We start from the raw sequence: 12500 nt of genomic DNA, 5'->3' as shown, positions 1-12500 counted from the left end.
TTTGATTGGACTGATAAATCGACTTGAGTTACATGTATAGGAAGTGCTAGGAGAAAATATATTTTGGGATGAATGTTAGAAAAACACTAATACACTTTGCATCAGATAATACCATTTCTATTGACAGAAATTGCAGAAAACATGTTAATTGTTTACATAACAAATGAATGGTTTGTGTTAATTACACTTTTGAATGAAGTTAAAGTCCATTGAAGAGATAAAAATGTTCTTCCATGTTGCACAAATTGCACAACAATGAAATGTTTGGGAAGCAAAAGGAATGGATCCTGATGGTTGATTTCCTTCAATGTTAAAAAAGAAAACCCTAAATCTGTTTAATGTTTGCACCAGTCTTGCCACAAAATAAATTCTAATTTGCAAACACACATGTTTCTCTTGCAGTATTTCATGATACCCTAACTTCAAGATGTGTTCCTTTATTTCTCTTTCTCCCTGTCTCTCATTTTGCAACATTTAATTGTTAACCTTTGCTCCCAGAGTCTGGCAAAAATCTGCATCTTCTCTTAACATGTTGGGTCACTTTCAAAAGTATTTTCGATCTCAGAAAATAGTTTTCGGTGGCATGCTTTTTCTCTGACAGGTATTTTTCCTTCTTTCCATCCCCAGCCATTTTAATCAGGGACTTTATACACGATTTGCTGTACAACCATAGATAGTTTACATTTTTATGTTTCTTTGCGAGTCTTTGTTTACATTTTGTTTACATAGAACATACACATCATGAATTCACTTTTTTTCTCTCTTTTTCTCCTTCAGCATTTAGTTCATTATTGAGATGACCATTTTACCCAATGGCAGGGCACTGCGACAGATCTAGGATGTGGTACTCTTCATGAACCAGAGAGGATGAAATCCCTTGTGTCTTTGATTCTGGTCTCATCATGTTTGGGTAAGTGGAAATCAGCTGTTAACAAAATTCAAATAGAATAAAGATGTATTGTCCATCCAGTAAAACTCAAATGCAAATTAAAGTTTTTTCAAAATGGGTACGGATAAGATGCCGATGTTTTCAAGTATATGGTACTTTGTGGGGGTACGGGGGTGTGTTACTTCTGATATTCTTGACCATTCAGTTCCTGCAAATGTACACCGACAGGTGATGCATTTCAGCAACTGTGTTGATATCAAGCAAGAAATGTGTATTTCTTGTCATCTGTCAGAAAACTACATGAAGGTTTTGGTGAATCAAAATTGTAAAATGCAGTGAATTTCATATTTAATGTCAAAGTGCAAGGTACATTTGTCAGAATGTGTGGAACATGCTCTTTGTGGGCCACCATGAGGAATTTTTATGAACCCTTTAGTGTGCTGTTTTATTGAAAATAAAAACCACAAAAATCATTACAAATTAATTAGAAGAAATGTGGGATGTTCCTTAGATCCTCATAAATTTTCAGAAAAATGATAAATTAATTTTGTTATAAATTACTTTTATTTTGGAACTAAAGCAGCAATTTTTAGAATGACACTTGCACTTTTAAAGGATTGCAGTTTTTATTAAAAGAGCTTTGTGCAATCTGGGTGAAGGAGTAGCATAATAATGATTATAACAAGTACTGCCTAGAAATCCCACTGAAGTAAAATAGTCATTAAAGTCAGAGCAGGAAAGAAATAACACTATATCATCGACAGTGTCAAGACATCCCCATGTCAGCTACGACAAGGTGTCCGCAATATGAGCACACGCAACTTATAACCCCCGACCAAAAAAAAAATCCATTTGCATGTTATCATTGCAATATGTGCATATAGTTCATGTCTAGGCAAAGTGCTTTGTTGTATAATGTTTTGTTATGAAAATCAGTATTCACTATTTCATTCAGGATATTTACAGGATCAACTTGCAATTCATGTAATCCATTGCAAGTAATTTGTAAAAATTATTCAAGAATTTCACATTTAAATGTGTGAATTAAGAGTTTTAATATTTCTGACTTAAGGCTGATTTAAATTGCTGTTATGAAGAAAACATGTATTATGCATAGATTTTTATACCCATTTTTAGTTTCATAAACGTATTTAAAGGAAATATAGTTTACAAAGACAAATGCAATGTCATTCCAAGTAAATATTCTACTGGACGAGAGAAAAAAATATTTACCGGTGTTAAAATTTTAAAACTTATTCTGATTTTATATAATTTTATTTTGGCAAGGCAGTTAAATCAAAATCTAGTCCTTATTGAAATCAGTGGTGTGACCGTCTGCTGTAAGCTTGTGTATTTTGGGCTCTATAATGTTCCCGGTACATTGGTCACAGGAATCGAGTTTCTGACACAAGATTTGAGTGATAGTGTTAATTTACGAGATTTTTATGCGCCTCTCAGTTTTTTGTCCTATTATTTCTTTGATATGAACCCATCGGGTTTTTTTCGAATATTGAAATTGATATTAATGTTTATTCCTTAACTAAATGTCCAGTTTTCTGAAAATTTTCTGCCAAAAATAAAGATGTAGAAAAGATTTTTTACTTGGTAACTTATTGCATAAGACTAGTCAAACATTGAACGCAAATTTTTTTTCAATTACGGTTGTTCCATGACTGTGTTGAGGCTTGTATTTTGAGAAACGGAAATGTAAGTTGCCATAAAAAATACAAGAATATGTTTTTTGTATGGAATTCACTTTATTGGTAACATCTGTGAAGGTGACAGAAGTTCTCATACATTTTGAAGAATGGAAATGACTCACTCAAGTAAAGCTAATTTCAGCAAATCTTTAAGTTCTCATTAAATTAAATTCCTGAAGGTATTGGACAGAAAGGTGTGATATTTGGATGTATTGTTTACTTTGTTTATATTGCATGATCATAAAGATAGCGTGTTTGTTATTTTTGCTCTTGAAATTTCAATGAATCTATGGCAGAAAAGACCTTCTGTTTGTTGTTCTCTAACAATATCTCTTTGAAATGATAGACTTCCAAGAAAAGAAAAAAGTCTTCAAGCTCTAGACCTGATCAGACTTGAAAAAATCAATTTGATTAAAATTAAATCTTGTTGAAACTTCAAAACTATTTATCTATGATAGAGTTGACTCCTTTTGTGGATTTGGATACAAAGTAAGCTTTTGTTTTGCATGGTGATGTACAAAAGTCCAAAGCATTGAAAGGGAACAGTGTAAATTCTCATGCTAGACACATGTTTGGCTGATCATTTTGTAAGGGTCAAAATAAGGTGTGGCAAGTTTCATAATTATCAACTCCGTAAAATATGGTTTCCCGTTCAAACTTTTAACCAAGTTTGCTCAGTGTATTGGTACAGTTGACAAGGACCACAGTTATTTATAGGCAAAGCTAATTTATGTTGATGTTAATCATCAGGGCATTATGATTTACTGCCAATAAAAAAACCAGGGAGAAAATCTGGCCACTGTTTAGTGCATGTCTGTACCACTGCTGTTGGAGAAGGTGACAGTGTATTGGTGATACTTTTAGCTGACAGTTTTCCATGCTGTGTTACTGTCATTAATGTTGTGTCCAAGAATGCCAGCAAAGACAGGCATGTGTTGAATTATTGTTGGTTTTCCTAAGGTTCAACACATGTTAACCCATTGCAGTCCTCCCCTCCCCCTTTTTTCATTGGTCCCTTCTGCCTTTCATTCAGGAAAAAATTGGGGTTGGGAGAGTATTTACCTTTTTTTCTACATGTCTAAATTCTTTTTTTTTTTTTTAAAGTCTTTTAAAAAAGCTATTTTTCTTTGTACTACTGGGTTTCTAGTATGTTTTTCTGTTCCTCATAGAAGAAACATTTTTAAAATATCAGAATTCAACTGATTAAAGAAGATAATATTGACACTGTTTGTGACACTTATCTGTTGGATAATTAACACCCCAGAGGGGACTTTGGGACCACTACTGAACCATAGAGCAGGTTGTGTTAGTGGAATAGATCCATTGGCCCTGGGACAATGGTGCCGTTTACCCATTGGTAGCTCAGCCAATCATTTTCTTCTTTCAAAACGCTTCTGTTAAAACGGACTTAGGCTATTTACTTTGATTTATGTCCAGAAGTTATAGTAATAGCAAAGCCCAATGAAGTTGGCTTTATATGGAGCAAAAAAATCAGGTTTAGTCTTTCCGGCAGATTTTTTGGCATCATTTACCATTAGTATTTTTTTGCATTAAATTGGTCTTAGGTATATGAAGTTTGAAATCCCCTCTCCACTCTTTGGTGACAGTTTAATGAAGTGTTGCTCATTTGCAATTATTTCACATTTGACAGTGAAAAATGCATGAATAAATGTAATGGTTTTGCATGCAAATGGCACCTAGAAATAATGAGAAAGTGATTAAAATTGGCCGCGGAAGAATGTTCTTCGTAATCAGAATTTGAAATGAATGTGAATGATAATAGGAGAAGGGCATAAGAGTACTGCATATAAATTGATCTAGAAATAATTGTTACAATGTATGCCATTGTATTATGGCCCAGATAAGTTGTGCAAAGTTTGATATACAATATTTCTTCGAAATTTACAATTCGTAGATGACAGATTGACTTGCAGAAATTTTGTCTTGAAAATTTAAAATATTTCATAATGCATTAGCAAAATTAAACAAAGCTGACTAGGAACTCCCAGTGTCAGCCATATTTTATGAGTGACATTACGTAGTCTTAAAATTATTGGTGTATTATAAATTTACGACATGTTTCGTATATCAGCATATACCCGATTTCACCCGATAAGAGGCCTGCATTCCAATTTTGGGTATCTTGCTCAAGTGTGGTCCGCATTTTAAATGTGGATTCTTAATTTTATAGTGAACCTTCACACCCGCTCCACAATGGCTTTGTATCCCTACACCCCATAAAAAAAGCTATAAAATGAATTGCTTACTGTCGAGTTGATGTAAGCATAGACATAGGAAAAAAAGCTTTCAGAACGCTGCAAACATTACCACTGTTTATGCTATAAAACATGTTGAGGAACTCAAAATTTTATTGTATTTTTATTTTTTCCCGTTAGAACAATGTTTAGATTCTTTGATGGGGGAGTCAAAGAATCCATTACTATGGAAACAAGAGAGGACCAGTTTTCCTCTATTTCATTTTGTTTTTTGTGGCTCCCTCAGTTGGGCCCCAAATTTTCATCTTAAACTTATTCGCAATTTCTTATCTACATAGTGTACAAATATTTTGTGCATTTTCCAATTAACTTAATCACCCCATCCTGCAGTGTTAGCAACCATTACCAGCATTAAAAAGACATCTCTTGGTTTGGAACTCTATGTATATACCTCTTAGTTTCAGCCATTAGGCAGCCATTAACCCTTTACAAACACATTACCCTTCAAGTTTTTAAGGAAAAATCTTTCTTTTCTGGCCATCAGCTGTTGAAAGTATTAAGATAAATTTATTTGAGGGAAATTTAGGAAATGTGTCTAAGCGAAGGATATTGATGGGTCACAACTAATATAACATGAGAAATTGGTCTAACATTTTTTGCCAAATTCCTAGAGCTAATATGGCAAAGATGTGTTTGCATGGTTTTGATTTTTTTTTTTGCTGTTGATGGAACCCTGGGAAAATTGCAGGAAATATTTCAGAAAGAATAGATTACAGATCTACTATAATTAATGTTCCTAGACATTTTCTTACATTGTTAATGTTGTAGAAACAATTTGTTGATGAACATGGCAAAAAGTCAAGAGGATTGTACATGTTTACCAAATACAAGCAAAACATCAGATAGTCTTTAAAGGGTTTGTAGAAGTGACAGATGAACTTGGATACAACAAAACTCTTTTTTTTCCACAAAAGATCAAAGCTTGATGTGAAGCATTCTTCTGATGATAGGGCATTTAGAGGAAAGCAGTCCCTAGCAAAAGGCATTGTGTGCTACCATTCAGTAGTGTCATACTGACCACAGCCTACCCAGAGATTAGACCCCTAAATGTACATTTAATGAGCACAGATTGTGTCCCCTCCCTACCAGAAAGATTAACCATGTCTGCCTCTCAAAAATCAGAAACTGCAAAAATTGCAACCTTTTGTAGCACAGTGTTGCCTTTCAGATTTGCTGGTCAAGTAAACCGAGTTAATGACAGTTACAACCTGAGTTTGTCACAAAAGACATCTCCACTGATGACCAGTTTAATTCTATTGTGTCAGTTGAAGCTTGTCCCAGCTTTCTGGTCTGCAGGATCATTTGAATGTGTTGTTATTTTTGTATTTTCCATTCTGTAATTAATTGATTCTCTGAAAAGTACACATTTAGTATCTGGCAGATGATTTGATATCGCCCTCCAAAAATTTTGATTGAGATTAATCTGTGTATTTTTCTACCATCTCAAACACATGTTGAATGGTGTGGGTTTTTTTGTGCAATTAGTAAAGACAGATGAAACTTTCACCATGAATATCTGTTAAAGTCTTCTCTTTTTTGATTTTGACATTTCAAATTCACCACTGGATGGTACTTGATGTCAGTTTCACTTGACATTGAGGTTAGCTATTGCCATTCCTACCTAGGATAAGGTTGAAACTGGATGAACATGCAATTTATGCTCCTTACTGCTTCAATCTTAAAATTTGATGAGACACATATTTTCCAAGACAACACCACAGAAGCCATTGATGGGGCCCGAGTGTTTTTTAATGTTTTTACAAGAGGCATGCAATAAACATTTGATAAGTAAAATCAAGCAATGAAATAAAATACATGAGATTTAGTTTTTATTTAAGATAACCATGCAAAGCTTGAGTCCCATAGTTTCTCTGGTGACATTTTTCTATTGACATTCCATCTCATGTTTTGAATTGTCTGTTACTAAAGCTGGACCTGATCACTAGTGACCAAGCAATGTTGACCATAGCTGCATTTGTACAAAGTCTGAAAGACATGAGTTTTATTGATTTTGCTCAGATGTTTATAAAAGATGTGATTTAATAGATTTTGTTGAAAGCAAAGTATCAGTCATTTTGTTATAATATTTTTTTTAGGGAGTGCTTCCACTGATTACAATGAATTTTGATTTCAGGAATGGTCCCCCAATTTCTGGAGGAACCAGAGTCTATGGCAGTAGCTCCTCAGTCCTCCGTGACACTGCCGTGTAAAGTGAGGGACCCAAAAAGTACTGTTGTGCGGTGGAAATTCAACGGAGATTTTGTGAAAGAGAATGATGCTAAAAAATTTCAAATAAATGGAACAGATTTATATATCGAAAGTTTCAAACATAGACGAAGAGTAGAATCCAATGAAGGAATTTATCAGTGTATAGCAAGAAATGAGGCGGGATCATTGGCCAGTAAACCAGCCAGGCTCTCTAAAGCAGGTAAATATTTGTACCGTATATGCGGGTTTTTTTGCATGTCACAAAATTTTGGAAAACAGGGAAAATCTGTTACATTTTTGATTTGCATTAGTCATTTTTTGCGATTTAAAAAGTTTCTTATAGAAAATGATGCAGGATATAATTTATGGGTATTCATTTATTTGCGGTCTAAAAGAGGTCGCGAAAAATGCGAAAATTAGATCATTGCAAAAATTAACGGATATATGGTATGTTTTCAAAATTCAATTTGATTTAATAACAACAGTATATTTTTATTTTTTATTTTTGGATTATTTTTGCACTAAAAGCAATGAGCTATTGAAATTCGTGTATTCTAATTGTATGGATACAGATTTTGAGACAGGTTGGGTCTTGATTTTTACCGCCTTATCCTAAGGACCTTCAAACTAGTGGAGTTCTGTAATGTAATGGTCAAGTGATGTTTTGTTTTTTGTTGTGACCTCAGAATAACATATTGTAAAGTGTAAAAATATTTTTTTGGTTGTTCTACAGTGAGTATATGGCTTGTAGGTACATATGTTAAGTTGTAAACACTGGTATAGAACAAAGAAAAAAATTTATCTAGACTGTTTGATGTTTCAATTCTTTGAGTACAAAGGATGGTACTAGTATTTCAGCTTCAGTATTAATGGACTGTTCAAGAAAATCAAATAATTTCACAAGTTGATAGCTGAACCCTTACGATTTGCAAAAATATATTTACCAAATAAGTTTTGATAACTGGGTAGTAATTTTAGAAGGATGTTGTTTAAGTTGATTTCTGATCACTCGTATTTTGTATTTTGAGACTTAGTAAAATCTTGGTCCCTAAAAAAGAAGAATTCATTTGCAGGTGCACATTATAAAAAAAATAGGATATGCCGATTTTGGAAGGTACTTTTGACCTTAAATTGAAAATTTACAATAACTGCAGTGATGTGTTAGCATGCAAATGTGCATGTCTGAGAGCGTTTCAAGTCATTGCAAACAGGACAAGATTTCAGCTCTCTTTAGATAAAATGACTGAAAGCAAATTATAAAACCGTGCATACCTCGTCTTCTTTTCTTATAGACCACAAAAAAATTCTTCTTTCATCGCTTCATGTAAGGGATATATTTTTCCTCCTTGCTTTAGAAAATTTGAGTCATTTAAAGATTATTTATGACCTGAAATATGGATCTAACCAGCCATTAAAATTCTGCACACTCTGACCAGCAATGCTGCAGATTTGATTTCAAGTCTTAGATCATAGCAAAAGTGACAATTAATGTTTTTTTGCATATGATTGCACAATGACATATGAATATAGAGCATCTTAATTTGATCCAAAAATCTTGTGATATTCTGTGTGCCCCCTCATAAATAATTTTGACATCCATACAGATTTTCAGCCTTTTGGCAATTAAGATGGCTATCGCAGAACAGGATTTATATTTTTTTTTTGAAGTATCTTAAAATCATTTCTTTGTTTACACGCTTTTAAAAAGAGAGGGAAAGAGAGAGACATCGTCTTTCATAAAGACAATGTCATAATTCTCAAGTTTTTCCCAAAATCTGGCAGAAAATGTACCGAAGTGCTTGGAGTCGTGTGAAATCTGGAAAATCTTTGTTAGACTGTACTAACTTCACATTTTAGATAATTTTGCTATTCAGGGTTTTTGAAGGCAGGCAGTTTGTACACTTCTAAAATAAACTTCCAAAATATGCATTTAAAATCAGCTATAATATTAAGTCGTCTTCACATATTAACCTTATTTTTTTGTTCATCTAAAAGTGCAAGAAATAGGAGGTTTTACAGAGGCAGATCTTGTTTTCTTCATGAGGTTAGAAAGAGGAATTGAAAATGTAGGTGGAGGTAAAATTAGAAAGGCTCCAAACACCTTGTTACCTCAACATGAGAAAGAAATCTGCAAAGGTTAGCATATGTTTATGTTAGAAATGGGCTAGTGTTTACGTCAGAAATGTTTGTTGTTTTGATGACATGAAAAATTTATCCCTTCTTTGAACCCCTTGTAAAAAAGTAATAACTGTTGGTTTGGAAGACTGATATAGTTTTTGGTGTGTACACAACTGTCAAGTCGACATGGCAGTTGTATATTTTATAACACTGTGAGTGTTAGGATAGAGGGTATTAAGGCCCTACTTGTTACCAATGCAGATTAAGTGATTATCTAATAGATTAGTGGCTAAATTTCTGTAGAAAAATAAACTCTTTAGACAGAAGTATACACATGCAGAGAGTATTTATCTGTGAACTTATCCAATTTGTTGAATTACCTGTATATTCAAGAGCCGATGATAGTAAAGATTTTTTCTCGCTTTTTTTTACTCCCCTTCCTCACGGAATTTTGTTTGTCTGATTCTGCGATAGTTGGCCAGATAAAAAGAAAATCGGAAAAGCAGTAGCTGCTAGCAGAGTACATGACAGTTGACATGATGTATTTATGGTGTTTTACATCTCTGCCGATTGTTTCTTGAGTATCAGAAAACATGTATGATAAATTTTGGGTCGAGTATCAGTAGCAGACCTCAAGCCAACCAATCATTCCCTCTGCTACAAATACTGTGTCCGTGGAAATGAATATCATAAATGTCAAAAGTAATGACTGGGGGAAAAAAACTTCCTGTGTTGTTATAAACGCGATGTCTGCAAAATAATTGATAGAATATAATAGCATTCTTTTATGTTTGTTAGTTGTTGCCATAGTGGCTATGGAAGGGAACATAATCTTAATAAATTGACGCGAAGTGAGATTATGTGACAGAATACTGCATTTTAATGTCCCCCTTTTGACATGTAATAAACCTTGGAAAAGAATATTTCTGTAACAATACATTACTTAGCATTTACGGGGATTGTATGGATGGAAACTGATAGTACAAGAAAATGTCATGCATCGTTTATAAAATTTCTTTGTCTTTAAAAAAAATACTACTTTTTTTTTATTAATATTAAGTAGAAATTGAATAATAACAGATGATGGGGCGAAAAATAGTACAGTCCTTATACATGTGGTGAAGAGGCCCGATTCGTACTTGCTTGGAATATGAACCATAAAGATTTTTTATTTATTTAATGACGATTATTTGACACCTTAGTTCAGGAATAATGTGTTTTTGTCAGAGATTACATAGGTGATATATGATAAAACATTTACGTATGCATTACATTATCATACAGGCCTGGAAACAACAGGAAAGGGATCAAGAATTTATCAATCAGTTAAAAAGTGGGGCACGTCTTATTTAATTCAAATGGCCTAAAGTCTTCACAAAAAGTAGACATAAAACACCTGAAAAATCACTTGAAATGGAAGGCTGGATCAACATCCAGATGTTTCATTAACAATTAATGTTTAACAGATAATAACAATTATTTCTTTTAAATATAAAGATTTTGTTAAACTTTATAATACTTTTTTGAAAAGGTTGTGGAAACAAATAAACACAGAATTAGTATTCATTGTCTTTATCCCATATTGCACTATGAACTGCTGAAGTGCATTCATATCATGATTTCCCCCTCAAAAACCCATCCCTCTCCCGACCCCATCCTCTCTTTCTTGGGTTTAATTTCTTTCATTTCAGGAGAGATCTCTAAGGAATTCAGTCTTAATTGATTTTTAAATTTGCCTAATTTGAACCAGATCAGCAGTTCTTAGTAGAACAATTTTCAAAGCAGCTGCTTGTCTTTACATGTGTAATTATCCCGGCTCATTATTTTTTATCAGGATACCGTGTAGATAAAATACAACATGAAACCTAAATTGTAGGCCTGGGGTTTGATAGAGAAATGTTTGATTTTTGTATTTATGTATACATGGTATTTTTGTAAACCAGAATTGTATCAGAAATCATTTTCTTTCATGTTTGATATCTTCTTTAAAAAAATTCAACTGAATTCTGCTAAGATAAAAAATGCATAGTTTTTGAATGATGAAATATTATATGGTGATTTTGATATTTAAAAATTTACATACTATTCACTACTACTGACAATCATCCAATGAAGTTTTTTTTTGGGGGGGGGGGCAGGGGAGGGGGGTATATAAATTGATATCTGATGAAGGAAGATCAAAGGAAGAAATTCAAAGGACATCTACATATTATTGTCAAGTGTTTGTCACATTCATACAATTCACTGTTCTGTTTTTCTTGTAGCACTGAAACCATTCAAGGGCCGGGAGGACCTCCATCTGACTGTGTTGGAGGGACTAAACATCAATCTACCTTGTGAGCCCCCAGCCAGCAACCCCCCAGCCACCATCTTGTTCCTAGTGAATGGTTCCAGTGTCATCTCAGGGAAATCTGGTGAGTTGAATGAAATCCCTCAAGTCTATGACTAAGAAATGAAGACATATGGTCTTGGGTATTGTGTAGTCTGCTGTCAGTACCTGGCAGACATTTTTTGTTGCTTATCTATCATTAGAATAATTGGGATTTCTATTCTCCGACTAAGGTAAAGAAGAGATTTTGAAGTGCAGAGTAGAGAGATTCTTAGTGCCCTTTTGTCCCCTCTGTCAAAGGCACAGTAATTTTTCTAAGCAGAAGTTTATGTTTAGAGAAGAGATGAATTGTAAAGGAAATGATGTTCAGGACATAGCTATATTCTCCTCAACATCATCTGTCAACATGCTCTTCACTCTATTCAGCTTTCCCAACCTTCTAAGTTTCACATTGAACAACCCTTTCTCCCTTTGAGCTCTTCCTTTCTCTGCATGTAGCCCCAGTGAGAATGCAAATCAGCATCTTGGCTACAGTTTCTCTGACATTTCTGCTGAAATATGAAAAATTGGGTGAGTGGAATCCTCAGCAGGGGTTTTACTTGATCAAGAAACTTCAACATACACACAAAAATGCAAAGACATTTTTTTACTCCTCTTTTACCTCTTTTATGGGATAAGAGATTGACTGGTTGAATTTTTTTTTGGGGGGGGGGGGGGCATAAAAATGTAAATGTGAAGTGAAATTTTGAAAAGTGCTTAAGTTAGATTTGAGAATGTTATTATTCAAACCAAAATGATAATAGTTTTACAAATTTTACATGAAACTAGAATTAGACTTTAACTTTTAAAACTAAAATAGATTTGCCATTGATTTAAAGGTCTATGGCAGCAAAAGGTTAGTTCATTAACCCATTTTTTGGACAGAATATATATCAAAATGATATTTGAGAGTCAGTATAGGTACATTGCAAGCTCTCGGT

General features: G+C 33.7%; 1 protein-coding gene across 4 annotated transcripts in view; it reads left to right on the top strand.

The window, feature by feature from the left end:
* The window catches only part of LOC128191878 (brother of CDO-like), a 52173-nt gene that overhangs the window by 19997 nt on the left and 19676 nt on the right, over window positions 1–12500 (top strand). For all 4 annotated transcript variants that reach the window (XR_008244479.1, XM_052864227.1, XM_052864226.1 and 1 more), the window contains 3 exons: window positions 778–910; window positions 7000–7293; window positions 11456–11605. Coding sequence is in view for 3 of the 4 variants with exons in the window: in XM_052864227.1 (XP_052720187.1) it covers window positions 868–910; window positions 7000–7293; window positions 11456–11605 (487 nt within the window). In the remaining variant the exon portion in view is untranslated. The remainder of the gene's footprint in view (window positions 1–777; window positions 911–6999; window positions 7294–11455; window positions 11606–12500) is intronic.

The sequence above is a fragment of the Crassostrea angulata genome, chromosome 7 (genome assembly GCF_025612915.1).
Source record: "Crassostrea angulata isolate pt1a10 chromosome 7, ASM2561291v2, whole genome shotgun sequence".
Lineage (NCBI taxonomy): Eukaryota > Metazoa > Mollusca > Bivalvia > Ostreida > Ostreidae > Magallana > Magallana angulata.
Note: the sequence above shows the minus strand (reverse complement) of the source record. Positions and strands in the feature narration are given on the sequence as shown.